General features: G+C 34.1%; 3 protein-coding genes across 6 annotated transcripts; 2 read left to right on the top strand and 1 right to left on the bottom strand.

Moving 5' to 3' along the window:
• The first annotated feature begins 1,461 nt into the window (after positions 1 to 1,461).
• LOC107617775 (uncharacterized) lies at positions 1,462 to 8,563 on the top strand. 4 transcript variants are annotated; one of them, XM_088498029.1, is made up of 10 exons: positions 1,462 to 1,936; positions 2,539 to 4,322; positions 5,209 to 5,374; positions 5,463 to 5,586; positions 5,668 to 5,780; positions 5,886 to 6,443; positions 6,737 to 7,009; positions 7,351 to 7,623; positions 7,758 to 7,847; positions 7,937 to 8,563. In XM_088498029.1, exons 2-10 carry the CDS (start codon positions 2,587 to 2,589, stop codon positions 8,228 to 8,230), a joined length of 3,627 nt encoding a protein of 1,208 aa, XP_088354155.1. In that variant the 5' UTR covers positions 1,462 to 1,936; positions 2,539 to 2,586; the 3' UTR covers positions 8,231 to 8,563. The 4 variants fall into 4 exon arrangements, with proteins under 4 accessions (XP_088354155.1, XP_088354154.1, XP_088354156.1 ...); XM_088498028.1 differs by having other exon boundaries at positions 1,475 to 1,936; positions 2,473 to 4,322; XM_088498030.1 differs by lacking the exon at positions 6,737 to 7,009 and having other exon boundaries at positions 1,475 to 1,936; positions 2,473 to 4,322.
• Positions 8,564 to 9,955: 1,392 nt separating this feature from the next.
• On the top strand, positions 9,956 to 13,287 carry LOC107618854 (TIP41-like family protein). Its single transcript, XM_016321027.3, has 8 exons — positions 9,956 to 10,165; positions 10,345 to 10,530; positions 10,760 to 10,850; positions 11,031 to 11,141; positions 11,512 to 11,571; positions 11,672 to 11,713; positions 11,898 to 12,026; positions 13,042 to 13,287. Exons 1-8 carry the CDS (start codon positions 10,023 to 10,025, stop codon positions 13,144 to 13,146), a joined length of 867 nt encoding a protein of 288 aa, XP_016176513.1. The 5' UTR covers positions 9,956 to 10,022; the 3' UTR covers positions 13,147 to 13,287.
• Positions 13,288 to 14,483: 1,196 nt separating this feature from the next.
• LOC148546917 (zinc finger protein 7-like) lies at positions 14,484 to 16,213 on the bottom strand. The gene has a single exon (XM_088499918.1). It carries the CDS (start codon positions 15,721 to 15,723, stop codon positions 15,109 to 15,111), a length of 615 nt encoding a protein of 204 aa, XP_088356044.1. The 5' UTR covers positions 15,724 to 16,213; the 3' UTR covers positions 14,484 to 15,108.
• Between the last annotated feature and the right edge of the window lie 4,284 nt (positions 16,214 to 20,497).

The following is a 20,497-nucleotide window of genomic DNA, read 5'->3' as shown; positions in this document are numbered from 1 at the left end:
ATAGGGTACCAAGGGAGGTCTTATGGAAGGTTTTAGAAAAGAGGAGAGTAAGGATCGCATATATTCGGGCAATTAAAGACATGTATGATGGGGTCACAACTAGTGTGAAGACTCAAGGTGGTGTGACAGAAGAATTCCCTATTGGTATAGGATTACACCAGGGATCATCCTTAAGTCCATACCTTTTCACATTAGTCTTGGAAGTACTCATAGAACACATTCAAGAGCCTGTGCCATGGTGCATACTTTTTACCGATGATATTGTCCTTATGGGGGAGTCAAGGGAAGACATAAATAAGAAGTTGGAGTTATGAAGAGAGGCTCTAGAAGTGTATGGTCTGCGCATAAGCCGTAGCAAGACGGAATATATGGAATGTAAGTTCAGTTTGAGAAGGAAAAACCCCAATATAGAGGTGAAGATTGGAGAAAACACCCTACGAAAAGTTAAAAGTTTTAAGTATCTTGGGTGCATCATACAGGATAATGGAGAGATTGAACAGGATGTAAATCATAGGATCCAAGCAGGTTGGTCAAAATGGCGGAATGCATCTGGTTTTATATGCGACAAAAAAGTACCTTTAAAACTTAAAGGTAAATTCTATCGCACCGCTATAAGACCGGCTATGCTGTGTGGTACGGAGTGTTGGGCGGCTAAAGGGGAGCACGAACATAAGCTGAGTGTGGCAGAGATGAAGATGTTGAGATGGATGAGTGGTCATACGCGATTGGATAAAATAAGAAATGAAGATATAAGGGAGAGAGTTGGAGTAGCACCCATTGTGAAAAAGATGGTTGAATCGCGTCTCAGGTGGCTTGGACATGTGAGAAGAAGACCGATAGAACATCCAGTCAGGAGGGTGGATGAGATGGAAGATGGACAAAGGGCGAAAGGCAGAGGAATACCTAAGAAGACCATCCATGAGGTGGTCAAACGAGACCTACATGTAAACGATCTCTCTGTAGACATGATACATGACAGTGCACAATGGCGTCGTTTGATTCATGTAGCCAACCCCACTTAATGGAACAAAGCTTTGTTGTTGTTGTTGTTTATAAATTTTGAAAATTAGCGAAAACAGAACAGAATTTTTTGCTTGAGTCTCTGCACATGTTTCAAGAGAATTTTATCTTCCCGCCTCAGTTCTCACAAAAAAAATTTCATAGTCAATCTTTTTTCGAAAAGATCCCCACAAAAATCCATGTGACTTAGGAAGTTTTGCCATCCCTATAATCACCTAACCAAAACAATGATTTCTTCGTCATTGAGTTTTGGGTATTTTCTTCAACCTTTTTTTTGCATGGTTTTCTTCGTTTTTTTTTTCTCTATATGGGTTTTCTTCATCTGATGAGATAGAAGAGTTTGAGCAAGAAGCATCTTGGGCCATTTCCAAAAATAAAGTGGAGGAAGGAGGCCCATGATCCATAAGGTAAATGGACCAGAACCGAGCAAACCAGAAAGCCGAAACCCCGCAATGTTGGGTGAGCGAGTGGGTGGCGCACACATATAGACGCAACTGGAGGGGAGGGAGAGTTTGATTAAATTGAACGGAGAGTGAGAGGAAGGAAGGAAGGAGGGAAGAAGGGAGGGAAGGTGTGAACAGTGAAGTAGCTTACTAGCTTTAGCTATATGCGATGGGAAGGGTGGCCCATGTTTGAAGGACTTTAACCAAACCACCGCTTTTTTCTCTCTTTGCCGCTCTCGCTGAGATTCAGATTCACAATTCACAAAACCCACCCTCCCAAAAATAAATAAAATATAAAAATTAGAAGAAGACAGAGCTCTCACGAAACAACACACACTTTTCTCTTTCTCTTTCTCCGTCTTCACCGCGTAGAAGAATTAGATCAAAGAACCCTTGTTTCTTTGTCCCTATCTTCTTCATTTCTTCCCATTTGCTGCGCCTCCGGACATTACGATGTTCCTCACCGCCACAACGTAAGTTTCCTTCTCTCCTCTCTCTCTTATTTACTTGCCTTCTCAACGTTTTTCTTTGCCTTCATTCGTCTTCTTTGAGCTCGTTTCGACATTCTTCTTTGTCGTCGAAGACGTGGAAAGGAAATTGGTGGTAATAAAAATGTCTGAAACTTCAAAATGCAGTGCACATCATTCCTGATGTCGGTGGTTTCAACTTTCAACTCCTACCTTTTTTTCCCTGCCCTAAATATCCCTCGTGCAATTCATTGTTATTATTTTGTGTATCTGCTGTAGAGTTAGTTAGAGTTAGAGACTACAACATCAAAGCTAGATGCACATGGTTAGATTTGTTCCCTACATTGCTTCTTTGTTGGGTTGCTTATTGTGGTTTAAAATTAAATTCGTGTAATGACTGCATGAGTAAAGATATTTTCGGTCGTGACTTTAAATGTGAATTTTTATTTCAGTAGTTGTTGATTCCCACATCTTGTGTTCATGTTAAGTGTTAGACATGCATTATGAAAAGGCTCAAAGAGGATTGATTCTTATCTGTGTAGCTTCCTTTCCTTCCTGATTATGTGGGTGGATGCTGTCGGCGTGGATATTTCCTTGGACCAATGCAGGGCGAACTAGAAGAATTTACAAGCCCCAACAAAAGTGCCTCTAGAAAGATGCAAACACCGGATGCTGGAACAGAACAATGTCATTTGTCAGAGAAAACATCTCAGGTGGGTTCCGAATGTTTAGACAACAAGCAAGGTGTGCCTGGCAATGTGTTAGGCAGTTCTCTTATTGATGACCAAGCTTCTGAGAAAATGGCCAAGAGTTCTGAGTGTTTGGACAACAAGCAGAGCATGCCTAGTGATGTGTTAACAAGCTCCATGATTGATGAAAACTCAAACCGTGTGGCCGAGAATTCTGAGCTTTTGGACGACAAGCAAAGCATGCATAGTGATGTGTTAACCGATTCCGTGATTGATGAAAAATCAAACCAAGTTTCTGAAAAAATGACTGATGGTACGCAGTGTTTGGGCAACAAGAAAAACTTGCAAGGTGAAGTGTTAACCAATTGTGTAGTTGATGAAAAATCAAATGAGGTCTCTGAAAAAATGATCGAGGGTCCTGAGCATTTGGCCAGCAGGCAAAGCATGCATAGCGATGATGCATTGACCAATTCTGTGATTGATGAAAAATCAAACCAAGTTTCTGATAAAATGTTTGAGTGTCTTGAGCATTTGGCCAACAAGCAAAGCATGCATGGTGCTGTGTTAACCAAATCTGTGATTGATGAAAAGTTAAATCAAGTTTCTGACAAAATGACTGAGAGTCCAGAGTGTTTGGACAACAGGCAAAGCCTGCATGGTGATGTGCTAACCAATTCTGTGATTGATGAAAAAACAAACCAAGTATATGAAAAAATGACTGAGAGTCCTGAGCGTTTGGACAAGAAGCAAGGCATGCATGGCGATGTGTTAATCAATTCTGTGATTCGTGAAAACTCAAACCATGTTTCTCGCAAAATGACCGAGAGTTCTCAGTGTTTGGACAACAAGCAAAGTGTAATTGACGAGGTGTTAACCAGTCATGTGATTGATGAAAAATCGAACCAAGTTTCAGACAAAATGACAGAGAGTTCTCAGTGTTTACACAATGCACAAAGCATGCCAAGCAATGTGTTAACCAGCTCTGTTATTGATGAAAACTCAAACCAAGTTTCTGGAAAAATTATTAGGGGTGCTGTTATTGCACTGCCTGCACAACGCCAGCGTGATTTGAAAAAGAGTTGTCAAACTGCAGAAGGTTCATGCTCTCAACGGAGTACCTCAGAACAAGACCCCTCTCATTTGTCTAATGACAAATCAGAGATCAAATGTCAGCCTTTTTCTCAGAATGGCCAAAATGTGTCCGTGGAAATAAATAATCCTGTAACTGGTTCTCTTGTTGAGAACCAAACGCTATCTGTTCCAACACAAGTGAACACCACTTCTGCAAATGGACTACAGGATCCAGCTCCAGCATCTGTAGATGTGAAAAATACTGGTTTGAATTGTTCAAAAAGAAAATCTACAGCCACAACATCTATGCAGTTGAGCTGCAAGGGTAAAAAAAGCTCAAAATTATTAAAGAAGAAGTATATGCTAAGGTCATTAGGAAGCAGTGATAGAGCTTTGCGATCAAGGACACGCGAAAAACCTAAACCACCTGAGTCAAATAGCAATTTGGTTGATGCTAATAATGATGGCGTGAAGAATAAAAGGGGGAAGAAGAAGAACAAAAAGAGAGACGGGGAAGGAGTTATTGATGAATTTTCTAGAATAAGAGCTCGCTTAAGATATTTATTGAAACGAGTTAGCTATGAGCAGAACTTGATTGATGCTTATTCTAGTGAGGGCTGGAAAGGATACAGGTGCGTTGGTTTTGCAATTACCTTGCTCTTTGTTTAACTTGTAATCTATTTAGCATTTGCCTGATTTATGTTGGATCTTAGCCTCTATTAGGAATGTCATTAAATTGGTTAAATGGTCCAGAGTTTTCTGACCATTGATTCAGTGCCATTTGTAGGATTTCTGAACAACTTGCTTTATACAATGCTCAGTGAATGACATTGTATATTTCTATGCCCTAGAGTAAATAATACAGTATAGCTGTATAGGTGCTACGGTAGTAGGATTTATTATTATTATTATTACAAAAGCTAGAGTAGTAGGATTATTATTGTACTGAGTCTTACTCTTAAGAGTGTAAATGATATGGGCTAATACTAGCATTAACAATTTGTAAATTCTTTGTCTCAGCAAAATAGTATCATTTGCTTTTGTTTAATTGTTATTTCGAGCATAAGCTTTCTCTAGATGATGACTTCTATGTTAAATCATTCTTTCTTCTTATCTTTATTGTTATTGCTATTACAAAAAGTTTTAAATTTGCCTCATTTGGGGTGCTTTCTAATTTCATTTGTCTCAGTTTAGTTTGTAATATTACATTCACTTCCTTTAATTAATCAGTGTTATACAAAAGCCTCTCTTACATGTGACTTACAGTTATAAAGTGACCTTTGTACCCATATTTTCTATCTCTTTTCTTAAGGGTATTCTTGACATTTTTTAAAAATTATTTTAAACTACCAAAGATGAGGGCCATATAACTAGAAAGGGATTCAAGGTGTGTTTCTTTAGTTTGCCCTTATTATTGTGATTGCATACTAATATAAAAGTCTTATCATGGCCTGTGCTTGTTTTCAATATTGAGGTGCCTTAACTGTGTCTACCTGTTGGTTTGTGATAATTTTGCAGTTTGGAAAAGTTAAAGCCTGAAAAGGAGCTTCAACGGGCTAAGACTGAAATACTTCGACGTAAATTGAAAATGAGGGATCTCTTTCGATATTTGGATTCATTGTGTGCTGAAGGAAGGCTTCCTGAATCTGTGTTTGATTCTGAAGGAGAGATTGACAGTGAGGATGTAGGATTCACATGTCTGATTCCTAAATGAAGTATCCACTTCTGGATTTTGGAGTTGTGATTACTAACTTTCAATTTTATGAGTGCAGATATTCTGTGCAAAATGTAGTTCCAAAGAGTTGAGCACAAACAATGATATAATTCTCTGTGACGGTGCTTGTGAACGTGGATTTCACCAGCTTTGTGTGGATCCTCCTTTGTTAACTGAAAACAGTAATCTCTTGTTTACTGCATTGATTGGTCACTTTGTACTTCCAAGTTGTCTATCATTTATTTATTTGCTGTGGCTTACAGTTCCACCTGGCGATGAGGGTTGGCTATGCCCGGGATGTGATTGCAAAGATGACTGTATTGAAATTGTTAATGACTCCTTAGGAACACGTCTCTCTCTTGAGGATAGCTGGGAGGTTGGGGAAATTTATTTATGTGTATTACTGTATTTTTGTTCAATATTGTGATGACTCTTTTTTAGGATTTTTACTCTCCTGATTATGTGACTGGTCCTTGTTCAGAGGGTTTTTCCAGAAGCAGCTGCAGTTGATGCATTCAATGTGGATCACAACTCAGGACTTCCTTCTGATGATTCTGATGATGATGATTATGATCCTGATGTTAAAGAAGATGTGGAGGCTGAAGGGGGTGAATCAAGTTCTGATGAATCTGAGTATGCTTCTGCTTCTGAGAAATTGGAGGATTCAGGCCATGAGGATCAGTACATGGGCCTTCCTTCTGAAGATTCTGAGGATGATGATTATAATCCTGATGCTCCAGATCAAGACATGAAAGTTGCAGAGGAAAGTTCGAGCTCTGATTTCACATCTGATTCTGAGGATCTTGCTGCTACAATTAATGATAATATGCCCCCAGGACACGGTGAAGATATCACATCTGCATCATTGGATGATGCAAAGAAGTTTAAAGGATCCAGCAAAACAAGTAAAGTCGGTAAGAAGCCATCTATAACTGATGAATTGTCATCTTTACTAGAGGCAGATCCTGGCCAAGAGAGTTACACTCCTGTTTCGGGGAAAAGAAATGTGGAAAGGTTGGACTACAAAAAGCTGTATGATGTAAGTTCTGTTTAATGGTACAAGGTTCAAAATAGTATCGTATCAGTTTGCATGCATGGTTATTTGAATTAGGATATGTGAATCTGATACACAACATGACGGTGACATGTGAATGTTCTTTCATATCAACCTCACTATTTAAATGTGATTCTGATGTTGTGGTACATTTCCTTCACATACACAAACATGCCAGCTTGTATATATACAAGAGTGGATGCATAGAGTCAAAGTTATTTCTTGTCACATTCTTTAGCTCCCCCCGCCTAATATATTCATGTATGCTACTTCTTTAGGAGACATACAAAAGTGATACTAGTGATGATGATGAAGACTGGAATGCTACTGCTACCCCAACTAGGAAGAAGAATGTCACTGGTAAATTGACTCCAGTGCCACCAAATAGAAAAGCCTCAAATAATTCTACACATACTCTGAGAAGTGACGGTAAAGCTGAAAAAACAAATAACTCAGCTGCTAAATCACTTGAAGGCTCTGGAAAATCAGGTTCCGGGGAGAAAAAACCAAGATCTTCAACATACAACAGACTTGGAGATGTTGCAATTGAGGTAAGGATGAATTACTGTCTAATTAAATGGTACAAAAAGCTGTATGATGTAAGTTCTGTTTAATGGTACAAGGTTCAAAATAGTATCGTATCAGTTTGCATGCATGGTTATTTGAATTAGGATATGTGAATCTGATACACAACATGACGGTGACATGTGAATGTTCTTTCATATCAACCTCACTATCTAAATGTGATTCTGATGTTGTGGTACATTTCCTTCACATACACAAACATGCCAGCTTGTATGTATACAAGAGTGGATGCATAGAGTCAAAGTTATTTCTTGTCACATTCTTTAGCTCCCCCCGCCTAATATATTCATGTATGCTACTTCTTTAGGAGACATACAAAAGTGATACTAGTGATGATGATGAAGACTGGAATGCTACTGCTACCCCAACTAGGAAGAAGAATGTCACTGGTAAATTGACTCCAGTGTCACCAAATAGAAAAGCCTCAAATAATTCTACACATACTCTGAGAAGTGACGGTAAAGCTGAAAAAACAAATAACTCAGCTGCTAAATCACTTGAAGGCTCTGGAAAATCAGGTTCCGGGGAGAAAAAACCAAGATCTTCAACATACAACAGACTTGGAGATGTTGCAATTGAGGTAAGGATGAATTACTGTCTAATTTATGTAAAAAGTTTTCTATATTTTCCTAACACAAAGGCATGAGAGGCACACCTTTTTTTTCATGCATGTAAAGTCAAAAGCTTTTAAGAGTGACCATTATCTTTTTTCAGAGACTTTACAAATCTTTCAAAGAGAATCAGTATCCAGATCGGACCACAAAAGAAAGCTTGGCACAAGAAACAGGACTCACACTTCAGCAGGTCATATCTTTAACATTGCTCTCATAAAGTGAATGCAATTTAGTTTCTCTTGTGACTTCCTGAATAATTCATTCTTTTCCCTCATTCAGGTAAGTAAATGGTTTGACAACACCCGATGGAGCTTTAGGCATTCATCCCATAAGGAACCCAGGACAGGTGAAAATGCTTTGGCGCAGACCACTGATAACATATCTGAAAATGAGGTGGCACCTGGTGGAGAGAACAGGGACAGTGAATTATTCCCCCAAGATGTCACCGGAGAAAACTCAAAAACCCCAAGCTCTAAGAAGAGGAAGGGTATGTCTGAACCCCTGGCATCTGAGTCTCCTCAGAATGCTGATAAAGCATCAAGTCATAAAATGAAGACAAGGAAAAGAAAATGACACATTGTTGACAACTGAAGCTTAATATCTTACAAAGCAGCCAAATTAAGGTATCCAACCTGTCGTGCGATTTAAGTCTCTAAGATGATCAACTTTGGATCTTGTGGATTTGAATGTGTGCCATTTGTATTCTTAGAAAAATAGTTTTTAGATGTCCATCTTAGCAGATTTAGTTTTAGCTTTTCCCCTCATGCGAATTGCAAACACTCAATAGTTGCCCTGTACCCTTTTTAATATTATTTTTTTAGGATCATTTTCATTTACAGAGACCCCATTCCTTCATTTTTTGAGGGTTGTATGCCAACAAGACAAAACGCCAAAGTAGAAGATGAATATTAGGGGAGATCTTTTTTCTTTAAACATTAGAATTCAATTTTCATCATTCTATTGACATGTAGGCAATAGTAACAGCTTATAACAGCTAGTGTTTTATTATACATTACAAGTTACAACTTACAAGTTGCACAAAATGCAACACTCGTCTTGCTATTTGAGGGTTATCTTCTATCATGTTTCTTTTGTATTTTTTAGGCTATGGAACTGTGATTTGAGCATCAGAATTGAAATGCGATTACACGATTCCTAACTATTACACGTCTAGGATCATTATACTGCTGGGAAGAAGCTATTCTATCTGTTCAAAGTCCTTCGTTTGACATAATTTAGGATGCGCTTGTTCATCTACATCTGAAAAAATTTAGAAAATTTCTCCGATAAAAAATCATCATTTTGATTGAAAAGTTTTTCTTCACCTATTTCTATAATTATTTAAAATAATATTTTTTTAAAGAAAAAAATTGTTTAATGAAAAATTTAGCAGTAAGCTATTTTATATATTTTTACATAATTTAGACATACATTTGAAATTTCGGAAATGAAAAGATATTTTTTGAGTTTGCTGTTTGATTGGATTTAAAAACTGAGGTGATTTTTTTTTAAATTGGTTTCATTCATAAATGTTAATGCATTTCAAAAAAAATAAAGGAGTGTAGCATCTAGCGCTCTTTGAAAAATATTGCTATTAAAAGTAAAATAAAAAAATAGAAAATAAAGCATCTCTAAATTTTAAATTCCAAATTCAACATCATAAATCTTAAACTTTGAATTGTAAATAAATTATTGATATAAAATATAATAAATAGAGTTAAGCTTTATTTAATTAACAAGGAATGTAATGTTTCTTATTTAATAAAAAAATTTAAGAATGAGCTGATGATAAATATAGAATATTGATATCTATGTAAAATTTAATTTTAAATTATCATCAATATATTTAGAGAACAAATTATTGAAAATAACGTATTTGTAATAGTCTTTCGAGTTAAGTACTTTTTCCAATCATTACTTTGTGAACAATAGTACATAAAAAAATGGAGGAAGAGGAAAAATTGAACATTGTATTTAATGGTGAGTCGTAGAATGAAAGATAATTAAAAAGAAAAATCTTCCTAACATGTGCCTTAATAGCATATTTAAGAATACTTTAAAAGAAAATGTTTATGGCATATAATTCCCTAAAAAAGTATGCGCTAACATTTCTAAAAAATTTTGGAACATTTTTGTCAACCTTTTAAGCTTTATTTTTGGATTTTGTCGACCTTTTAAGCTTTTTTTTTTGGTCAGGGACCTTTTAAGCTTAAATCAGGCCTGTGGTGAAGCTAAATGGGCCAAAAGCCTGATCCATGTCCAATGATTGGATCCGAAACCAGGCTTCGTTTCGGACCCAACTCTCAAATCACCGAGTCAGTGAAATGTGAACTGAACTGAAGCTCGAAACGCAAAGCAGGCGAAGATGGCAGTGGAGATTGACGACAAAGACTTGAAAGCCGCCGGCGCTGAACTCTTCGCTGATGGCGGCAATCGCGGTGTTCGCATCCATGGATGGCTGATCGAGTCTCGCACACACTCCATTCTCAACTCCGCAGCTATCCAAGAGTCAGTAATTTTTCGTATTCTCAGTTAACCCTAACTTTGCAACTTTTTAGGATGTTTCCACATTTTCATGGATGTTAGAAAGATGTGACCCTTTAATTGCGTATATTATTCTTAATTGGATATTTGAGCCTTTGATTCCTTTGCTTTGTTTTGTAATGATGATGGATCATGTGTCGCAGGTGGGAACATAAACTTGATACTAATCATTTACCGGAAATGGTTTTTGGGGAGAACACTTTGATTCTGAAGCACTTGAGCAGTGGCACCAAAATTCATTTCAATGCGTTTGATGCTCTTTGTGGTTGGAAGCAGGAAGCCTTGCCACCAGTTGAAGTTCCTGCAGCGGCTAAATGGAAGTTTAGAAGGTAATGGATGAAATAATGCACTACCATGTTTTCTACCTTAGCTCAAAAATCAAAATTCCTTTGTTATTAGATACATCATGAAACTGCTTAGTGTTTGATTGCGGCATTTACTCCTATTGGATTGGATATGAATGTTTTCTTACCACCATGTCATTATCATCGTGATAGCTTTTTTTGCACGAGGTATTTATGTTGTAAGTCTCACATTCTCTTTGGGGAAAATGTGCAGCAAGCCTTCTCAGCAAGTAATACTAGATTATGACTATACTTTTACAACACCTTATTGTGGAAGTTGCACAGTTGAGAATGATAAAGATATGGTATGCATTTATACTTTCTTCTTCTTTATGGACTGAATCTACCAACTTGACTGCATTTCTTTTTCGTTTGAGTCATTTGTTCAAACATGATTTTTGTAATGTGTGATCTTACTGCTTTCAATAATTTATTGATAACTACAGCTACATAGTGATAGAAGATATTCAATTTTTGTATGGCAGAATGCAAAAGAAACTTCTGAGGAAACAAGCAATATCCTTTGGCAAGACTGCAAGGAACAAATTGATTTGGTTGCATTGGCATCCAAAGAGCCTATATTGTTTTATGATGAGGTGAGTAAAAACTACCTTAACTAATCACCTCGCTAGTCTGTATTCAGAACAGTTTTTGTATACGAATTTTTTTATGGGCCTTGGGATTTCTCTTCTGCATTGTTTAAGAAAATTGTGCTCACGTGAAATCAAGAAATAGAAATAGCATGTAGTTGCTGTTGATCTGACCATTTTGACTTGTTAATCACCTAATCTGCATAGAGAGTAAAATAGTTTAGTTAGATCTGCTATATATTTATGATATTCCAAATCCAAACAAGGTGTTAATGTATACTTTATCTGAGTTTTTCATTTGTAGTAATAAATTGCCCACATTCTCTTCTTTTATAGCATTTGCTTTTCATGACAAATAATTTCTCATTGTGGACAGGTAGTCCTATATGAGGATGAACTTGCTGACAATGGAGTATCACTTCTTACTGTAAAAGTGGTAATAACTTTTCCCTCTTTATTGATGGGGGTTTTCCTTGTTTGTATGTAAATTAAATATGACTGCCAATGACTAGTGGCATCCATTTTTTGTTTTGTAGAGAGTAATGCCAAGTTCTTGGTTTCTTCTCCTGCGATTCTGGGTTAGCGACTCTCTTCGTCTACTACGTTAAAAATTTTCTTACCTTGCAATCGTATAACATGACGAAGATTTCACTAAGGATCATCAGTTCTGTTGACGATCTTGGATCTTCTAGTCAGCACATTTACTTGCTTTATAGAGGCTCTTGAAACTCAATTTTTATTGATTGATCTGGTACTTTTCAGCTTAGAGTTGATGGAGTGCTCATTCGACTGAGGGAAACTCGCATGCATTGTGTATTTGGTGGAAGCACAAATCCCATTATACTTCGGGAGACTTGCTGGAGAGAATCTACATTTGAAGCTTTGTCTGCTGTAAGTGTGTAATTTCCAATATCCATGTGCATGTTGTGTCTCTTACAGTATTTCCAAAAGTAGTCTCCTTCTGTTTGACACTTGAGACGACATCTGTTTGCGGATTGAGTGCTTGTCTAGTGCTCGCTATGCTGAGATGATCTATGGTAATGATTTTAGGAATTTTTAGAAGCAAATTCCATCATGGATGAATTAGGTGCTATTGTAGTTTCTTGATTAGCATTACTGAAGCAATTTCTGTCTGTCTCAATTTCTAGAATTCGCATATCAATCTTAAGCAGCAGGAATAGTAAAAAGACATTGTCACGAGAAAATAGTTAATTTAGGAGAGATTTGTGGAACACCTTAATTTGTATTTCCAAAATTCTGCTTAATAATTATTTGTTCATTACTTCCTTTCATATTGTTCGGTTTGATCCAAAAGAGAAGAAATGATTATGTATTAGTTGTGCAAAGTTGCAAATAATAGAAGTAGAATTGATGTCAAGCTAGTTAGATCGTCATTTTCTCCTTTGTGGCAAAACCGCAGGTCCCACCCAAACATAAAACCGTAAAATCACAAAAGTAGGTCCCACCGAAGCCTGTCTTCTTTTCCCGTTTATGTCTCTACACAATTCCTACTCATTTGGACAGATTGAAGAACCATGGGCTCCTTTTCATGCATCTCTACCTAATCTTTTCAATTATGTCTGTTTTGTTATTAAACACACAGAATCATCTAAGTTCTCAAATCTCTGTTATTCCTAATTCTTTGCTTTATAATCTGTCTAACCGAAAATTTTGGGAATGTTCAAGCCTATTGACATTGACAGCCAGCTAGATGACTGGCGGTAGTGATAAACTCATTGTATTATACTATTATTACTTTAGGCTTTGGACTGATAGTTTTTCATTATTTTTGTTTTTATTCTTATAGGGCTCTTATTTCTCCTGCAGTTGCTTTGTCTTAGCTGTCATCTACAAGAATGGTTGTAATTTGATGTTTAACGCCTCTCTAATTGATTGGTTCATGCAGAAAGGATACCCTTTTGATGCCGCTACATATAATGATCCAAGCATAATCAGCCAGAGGCTCCCCATCATCATGCATAGGGCTCAAAAGCTTGTTATTTCCTCTTAAGTTATATGGCTGTAAATTCCCTATAATGTAAAAGGGGTTATAATCAATTCTTGTTCATATTTTTATTCAAACTTCTGGCATGGCTATTGAAACTATTACTTGCGTCATGAGGTAATATCAAGTCAAGATGCGTACTTATCATGCTTTGTGCTTATACAATTTATTATAGAATAGAATAATTAAAGATGGCAAAAAGAGAAAATGCTTGGAAGTTGGAACTCAGCATATACTCGCATAATAGTCATTTGAGAAGAAGGGTTTGCTCAAATGCGTCAATAGTTTTGAAAGTACATTTTTGTCTTGAAACACAACCCCGTGAAACATTCTTTTATACAACTTTAGCATTCATTATCATGCAAGAAACATTTCCCTTTCCTGCCTTCATGTTTCAATCCTCTCGTTCAAAAAAAAAAAAAAAAAAAGAAAAGAAATAAAGAAGAAATTCATCTTGTAGATATGACAAATATTACCGGTTTTACATTTCCATAGAATTTGGTTATTAGATAGTTTATAAGTTTGTGACACTTTTCATTCCCAGTTAGTTTTTTTAGTTGAATTAGGTACACTTAATCTCAATTCTAATATTTCACCAATTTGTCGGTCTGCCTAACAATTAGGAATTGATTCTATTATTTAAGTATGGACAAGCGTTATCTTGAACTTTTTCTTTTTAATATTATATTTTTAGGGGTGAAATCCTTTAAGATAAAATAATAGTGTTCAGTGACATTTTGTGTTACTTTCATTAAAATAATATTTTTTTAACAAAATATTAATGACGTTTTGTGTTTTAATAATTAAAATAATATTTTTTATTACAAAATGTCAGTCTTTCATGATTAAAAAAAAATTATTGCAAAACGTCAATGACGTTTTGTACTACTACCACAACCGTGTAAAATACCAAAATAATCAAATATTATTATATTTCATATTAAAATTATTCATATATAAAAATTTTAGCCCGTTATCTTTGCTTCGATTTTTTTTTTTTGGGCACTGGTCATTGCTTAATTCGTGCGTTAAAGAAAACATATTTTAAGAATGCATCGTTAAATTCTGAATAGAAATAAGTCAATAACTATCATTTTGTTGTATTATTATGTTAATCCCGATGTTGACACGCCAATAAATGTTCATGTTTTAGATAATTATTTTTTGGGTCCGAAACCGAAAGGTCAGTATTACAATTTTTACACTTGTATTAATATGATTTAATCTTGATGTTGACACGCCTGCCTAGAAAGCCCTTTTTTTTTTACGTTTTAATTTTTTCAATTGCTTGTAAATCTGGATTCGTCAAATTTCACCTTCAATTAAAACCAACCTTAATACAATTATTAAGAGTTGAAACTTCACGTGTGTTGGTGGAACTTCAACTTGAAAGTACATACATAGCATGTGCTTAAGCCTTGGCCACAACATTTTGTCAGTGAAATACGATGTGATTCTCGAAAGTACAGGAACTAAGAAAAAACCCAAAAAAAAAAAAAATCAGGTTTCCAAGGTTAGCAAAGCAAAAACTCCTGGATAAGTTAGACACACGCCAAAAAGAGCACTGCACATGAGGATTATTTCAAGCATCATTGAAATAGCAGCTGAGGCTTAGCTCAGCTCGTTAAACCATGTGTCTCTTAATATGCTGCATCTGGGTTCAAACCTTGGTGCACCTTGATGAGTGCACCAAGTGTTGAATATAAACCCTTAAATATTGTGTGGATGAGTGTATAGTGTGGGTGTGTTGTGATACTTAAAATTGAGATTGTCCAATCCACTTGATAAAAAAAAAAAAACATCATTGAAGAAGAAAATAGTAGGTATATATATATATAACATGTTATAGACAGAGGAAAACATCCTTACCCATCACAGTAAGTAGTACCAACCATCATCCAAATCCAAGCTATTGATTCTTGGAAGGTGAAGGGTCCTACCTGTTATCAATCTTCAAAAACTCCTGTGTCACAGTCTGAGGTCTAAATCAAGCTTGAGTGGTTCCTGCTGCGGCTCCGGTTGTTGTGGAACCAAGCGAAAGCTTCCGGGCCAAACCAGATCAGTTGGCTCCTCAGCCATGAAAGGTGTCCATGCCATTCCAAGCCCTGATGATGCATATGCATCATGAAAGGTTGGTGCCACCATGGCTCCTCCACTTCCACCACCTCTGCATGGCTTTTGCACCAGTGAATGAGGCTGAACACCGAGTGATCGCATCATTGGAGTGCTCATCATGGGAAATCCCATCATGGCCATGGTCCGCTGAGACTGATATCTTCTTGCAGCACCTCTTTCCCTTTTGTGCGCGTTCTGATGACCCCCTAATGCTTGTGAGCTATAGAACTTCCTCATGCAGAAGTTGCATGAGAAAACTTTTGTAGCAGTGACTGGTCTTGTTTGTGATGATGATGAATCAGGGTCCCCTGCTGTTGTGAGTGATTTGCCTCCTAAGCTCAGGTTCAACCACTCTTGAGGATTATTCTCATGATCACTTTCGTCATTGTTCTTTCCTTCATTCATCATCCCTTCCCCTTGTTGTTCCTTGGCTGTTGTCAAAGTAGCCTCATCTTCCTTGATCATCATCCCTAAATTCTAATACAAGTTGTTGTGAGTGGTGATCAAAGAAAAGTTTAATTATTGAGAAAAGGGGGAAGCTTAAAGAATACCTTTTTGAAGGTGTTAGATCAAAAGTAAGAGAAGAGAAGAAGAAAACTAAAATGAAGAGAGTGGGAAGTGAGATTGGAAAGGTTCTTTTTTTTTTTAAACTATAATTTTGTGTCATCCCAATCAGTAACCCCACCTAGTGATGCTTTGTGCTATAGGGAACAATGCTTATGTCATCTTTTCAAAGCTTAGGATTCCCCATTATAATCTTTTTTCTCCTTTTTTTTCCTTTTTTCTCCTCACAAAGTACCAACCTTTCTTGGCTATCTTAGGAATAGCCATAGAAATACAAGGTTGACAATACTAAATCTTCCCCATTCATTGTCAAAATCAAATCTCACAAATTTATTTGAATTGCCTGCCATGTGTGTCTATTACCCCCATCTATGTGTATCTATCTATCTTTCTATATATCTGCCATACTTTATTTTGTTTGCTGAGTAGTGAGTAGGGTACAGATATATGATGATGGATTCCAACATGGAGTCTTCATGTTTATCCACATTGGCCACTGTTACAAGAATTTGCATTTGTGTTTTTTTTTTTTAAATTATTTCCCACCTTTATATTCCAATTGATAGTGAAAGTAGGTTCTGACTTGTGAGCCTAAGCATATGTAGGGTAGTGTGTGTTTGGCTTTTCATTGCTTCATGATTTGATGTTTTGTTGGGAGGAACTGTACCCAGCTTATTTCCAAAATAATGGTGGCTAAAAAGTTGGAAACAAGATAATGAGGTACTTCCTATTTTAGAATAGTATTTTCTGTCTGGCTATGGGCATCTACGTGGGTGTTTTCTTGTTGGGGCTTCTTGGTGTTCCCTTCCAAACTTATTGTGGCCAATGTGTGAATGCACAGTTGCCAGAAAATGCATCAAAGGACCAACTTGCAACTTGCACTACTTCATTCAGTTTTATGATTTATCTAATCTAATTCAGTGGTCCTAGATGGAGCCACTTGTACTTTGGCCTAGCCTCATCAAACTCACTCATAACATGGCAAAATTATTCACACCTTCCCTTGTAACTTGAAGTTGGTTCTTCACATCTTTCTTTTCTTTTTTCGTCTAATAGACACTGACATCTCAACAACCAATTAGACCCCAGCTTTGTGGAGTTTACATTGGAGTTTGGAGGTTAAAGTATGCATTTGCATATCACTGAATCCAAGGGAATAGCCTTGGCTGCTGTCTCATGGTCATGGTCTTTTTTTATAACCACAAGAGAGAAAAGCCAGATATTTCAAGTTTTTACTTTTTTAAGTTAGGGTGGAAGTGGACATTTTAATATATGAATTTGATGTATACATATAGATTTACCCCATAGTTATCTCACAAGAATGAATCCAAGGTAAATTGATCAAACAAGATGGTTTGTCAATGAATGGAGATCCAACAAATCCAACAAGATTAAGGTACAAGTACAGAAGTATTGTATAGAGAAAATGACAAGACAAATGTGACAGACTTGGTGACAAATACAGCAACAGAAGAAAATTAAAGAAAGGATAAATGAAAGTAACAAGCAAACAACTGCCTCTTGAAGTGTGGATGGATGAGTCATGGCTCACAATGGGATCAAATTTTGCCAAATTCTCCATAGTTGGTTATGGAAATGCAACCATTAGGCAAGAATCGGGGAATGTTCCTAGTCTGGTTTATACATATTTTTATTTTATTTTATTTTATGGTGAATTTTATGATGTAGATTTTTCTACATGTATATGTTTGTGTTGTCAAAAGAATAGTGTGACAAGTGTTTAGAAAGAGAGTAATTGAAGAGATAAGATTTGACATGTTGCAAGTAAAATGTAGTGTATTTTGTCTTATGTAACATGTAAATGATGTATTGATTAAATAGGCTAATTATATTTATATTAATTAATTATTAAAGATAATATTGGATCTTGTATGATTTTTTTTTATTTTTGGACTTTTTGAATGTACGCTCTCTCCTCAAAAATATTAACTTTACACACAAAAATTTATTAATATTTATTTATTTTAATATATTCCTTTTTTCTTTTTTGATGACTTAGATATATTCAATTTTACAAATATAAAAATGTATTTATTTACATATTTTAACCAACAAAAAATATATAACTTTATGTATTTACATACATTTAAATTAACGGTAATATTTATATATATTTAATTTAAATATTATATCAATATATCTGTCAATATTACTCTGGGTACATATAGATATTTATAAAAAAATATTATTCAAACACCACATATTCTTGACATCTTATAAAAATAGTTTGTTATTAATTATTTTTATATTTAAATTTTTTTAATTAATAAAACAAAAAAAAGATTATATTTAATTTTTTAAAAATTATTGATGTCAAAATAACATTTGTAATACTGCCATTTTTATGGTGCAGAAAGAGAGAATATATATTTTGGGAGAATTGATTTTTTTTAAAAATAAAAATTGTAATAAGAAATTTTGCTTTTTGTTATAAAGAGAAATTAAAAATAAATTTAATTTTAATGTAGTGTTAGTATAAAATAATTTTATATTTACATCTAATGACGCAACACTATATTAACAAAAATAATTACTTTTTATAGACGGTGTAAATTGTCATCCAAAAGACCAAATATAATTACACGACTATGTAAAACACATTTTACACTGTCAATACATTAAAATTAAACTCACTAAAAATATGTGCACTCAAAATTTATATAACACCAGACATATAAAAAAACATGGTAGATACCAAGAAAAATATAAGAAAATATAGTTATTTTTTAGTATTATGTAGACAATATCTTGTTATTTTGTTTGCATTAAAATATCTATTTACAGTTGTTTATAAAAAATAATTAAAAAAATTTTCAAATACTAAAAAAAGAAAAATCTTTTAATAATTAATATTTTAGAAAAAAAATTGTCTAAAAAAAATTAAATACTTCAAGTTATTATTGGAATATTTTAGATTCAACCTATTATTTATAATTAAATTATTAATTTTTTACAATGAATAAACTATGTTATTGAGTGAATATTTAATATTTATTATGTTATTAAACAAAAAAAGTATGTCTGAATAAATTTAATAAAATTATACGATTAGTTTCTCTTTGAAGGCATAGAAGTGTGTTGAAGAAAGATGATAATTTTCCTAATATATATTATACATTCATTAATTTAATTTAAAATAAATATTAATAAATTTTTGTGTGTAAAAATTAATTATTCAGATGATATTTATTATGTAAATAAAAATAATTAATTGAATTTTTTTTTCAAGTAACATGAGTTGAAAGAAAAATTATTAACTTAGATGAAAAATTAATAAAAAAGAAAAATTCAATTAATTATTTTTCTTCCAAGTTCCAACTCATGTTACTTGAAAAAGAAAATTCAACTAATTATTTTTATTTACATAATAAATATCATCTGAATAATTATTTTTATAAGATGTCAAGAATATGTAGCGTTTGAATAATATTTTTTTTATAAATATCTATATGTATCCAGAGTAATATTGACAGATATATTGATATAATATTTAAATTAAATATATATAAATATTATTAATTTAAATGTATGTAAATATGTAAAGTTATATGTTTTTTTGTTGGTTAAAATATGTAAATAAATACATTTTTATATTTGTGAAACTGAATATATCTAAGTCATAAAAAAAAAGAATATATTAAAATAAATAAATATTAATAAATTTTTGTGTGTAAAGTTAATATTTTTGAAGAAAGAGAGCGTACATTCAAAAAGTTCAAAAATAAGAAAATCATACAAGGTCCAATATTATCTTTAATAATTAATTAACATAAATATAATTAGTCTATTTAATCAATACATCATTTACATGTTACATAAGACAAAATACACTACATTTTACTTGCAACATGTCAAATCTTATCTCTTCAATTACTCTCTTTCTAAACACTTGTCACACTATTCTTTTAACAACACAAACATACACATGTAGAAGAATCTTTCTTTCTACATCATAGAATCCACCTTATTTTATTTGAGGTATAATACACTCTAAATGTTATTTAGATTCAACAAAAGTTTACTTCGATTGTCAAATGTCTGATGCAACTTTTTCTGTAGTCAGGAGGGCAATTCGGTTAGAAAGTAGACTAATGATTAGAGAGATAAAGAAACTTAAAAACATTCTGCGGAGTTAAAAGAGATCTAAATATGAATACAAGACATCTCACCTAATGGGGCTTTTGTGGTTGTAGTAGTAGGTATAATACACTGCTGAATAGAAATTATTTTTTTTTTCTAATTACCAAAAAGAAAAAAGAAATTAACTTTGTCTACAGTGAACATTAAAAAAAAAAAAAATGGTAAATGGCTAAACTAAATACTTTAATTAATATATGCTAATAGTAAAGAATTACTTTTTATTTATCAACCAATTGAACTTAAGGCTCTGAATGACTGACCATCTATGTAGTATAAAAAATATATTACTACACTATCTTCATGTGTAAAAAGTACACAAAAATTACCAACGAATTATAATTCAAATAACATAATCTCTCTATATTCACTTAGAGGTTGCAAATTCGAATCTCTCTATCTTTAGTTTAAAAAAAAGAAAAAATCAGTCCGATGTTTAAAACATTACTTTCAACCAAATAATCCAATGGAGAAACTTGTACTTTTCGGTTTAAACAAGCGATATACTTATTACTTAGTT

Source organism: Arachis ipaensis, chromosome B9 (genome assembly GCF_059453495.1).
Source record: "Arachis ipaensis isolate K30076 ecotype BB chromosome B9, ASM5945349v1, whole genome shotgun sequence".
NCBI classification, from domain to species: Eukaryota; Viridiplantae; Streptophyta; class Magnoliopsida; order Fabales; family Fabaceae; genus Arachis; species Arachis ipaensis.
This window is presented reverse-complemented; position numbering and strand designations above follow the sequence as displayed.

Excerpts from the sequence above, each read along its gene's own strand:
- LOC107617775 (XM_088498028.1), top strand. The coding sequence starts at position 2,533 with ATGCAGGGCGAACTAGAAGAATTTACAAGCCCCAACAAAAGTGCCTCT. Across the intron at positions 5,587-5,667 it reads TCCTTTGTTAACTGAAAACA|TTCCACCTGGCGATGAGGGT; the intron begins GTAATCTCTTGT and ends TGTGGCTTACAG. Across the intron at positions 7,010-7,350 it reads TTGGAGATGTTGCAATTGAG|GAGACATACAAAAGTGATAC; the intron begins GTAAGGATGAAT and ends CTACTTCTTTAG.
- LOC107618854 (XM_016321027.3), top strand. The coding sequence starts at position 10,023 with ATGGCAGTGGAGATTGACGACAAAGACTTGAAAGCCGCCGGCGCTGAA. Across the intron at positions 11,714-11,897 it reads TTCTTCTCCTGCGATTCTGG|CTTAGAGTTGATGGAGTGCT; the intron begins GTTAGCGACTCT and ends GGTACTTTTCAG. Across the intron at positions 12,027-13,041 it reads CATTTGAAGCTTTGTCTGCT|AAAGGATACCCTTTTGATGC; the intron begins GTAAGTGTGTAA and ends TGGTTCATGCAG.
- LOC148546917 (XM_088499918.1), bottom strand. The coding sequence starts at position 15,723 with ATGATGATCAAGGAAGATGAGGCTACTTTGACAACAGCCAAGGAACAA.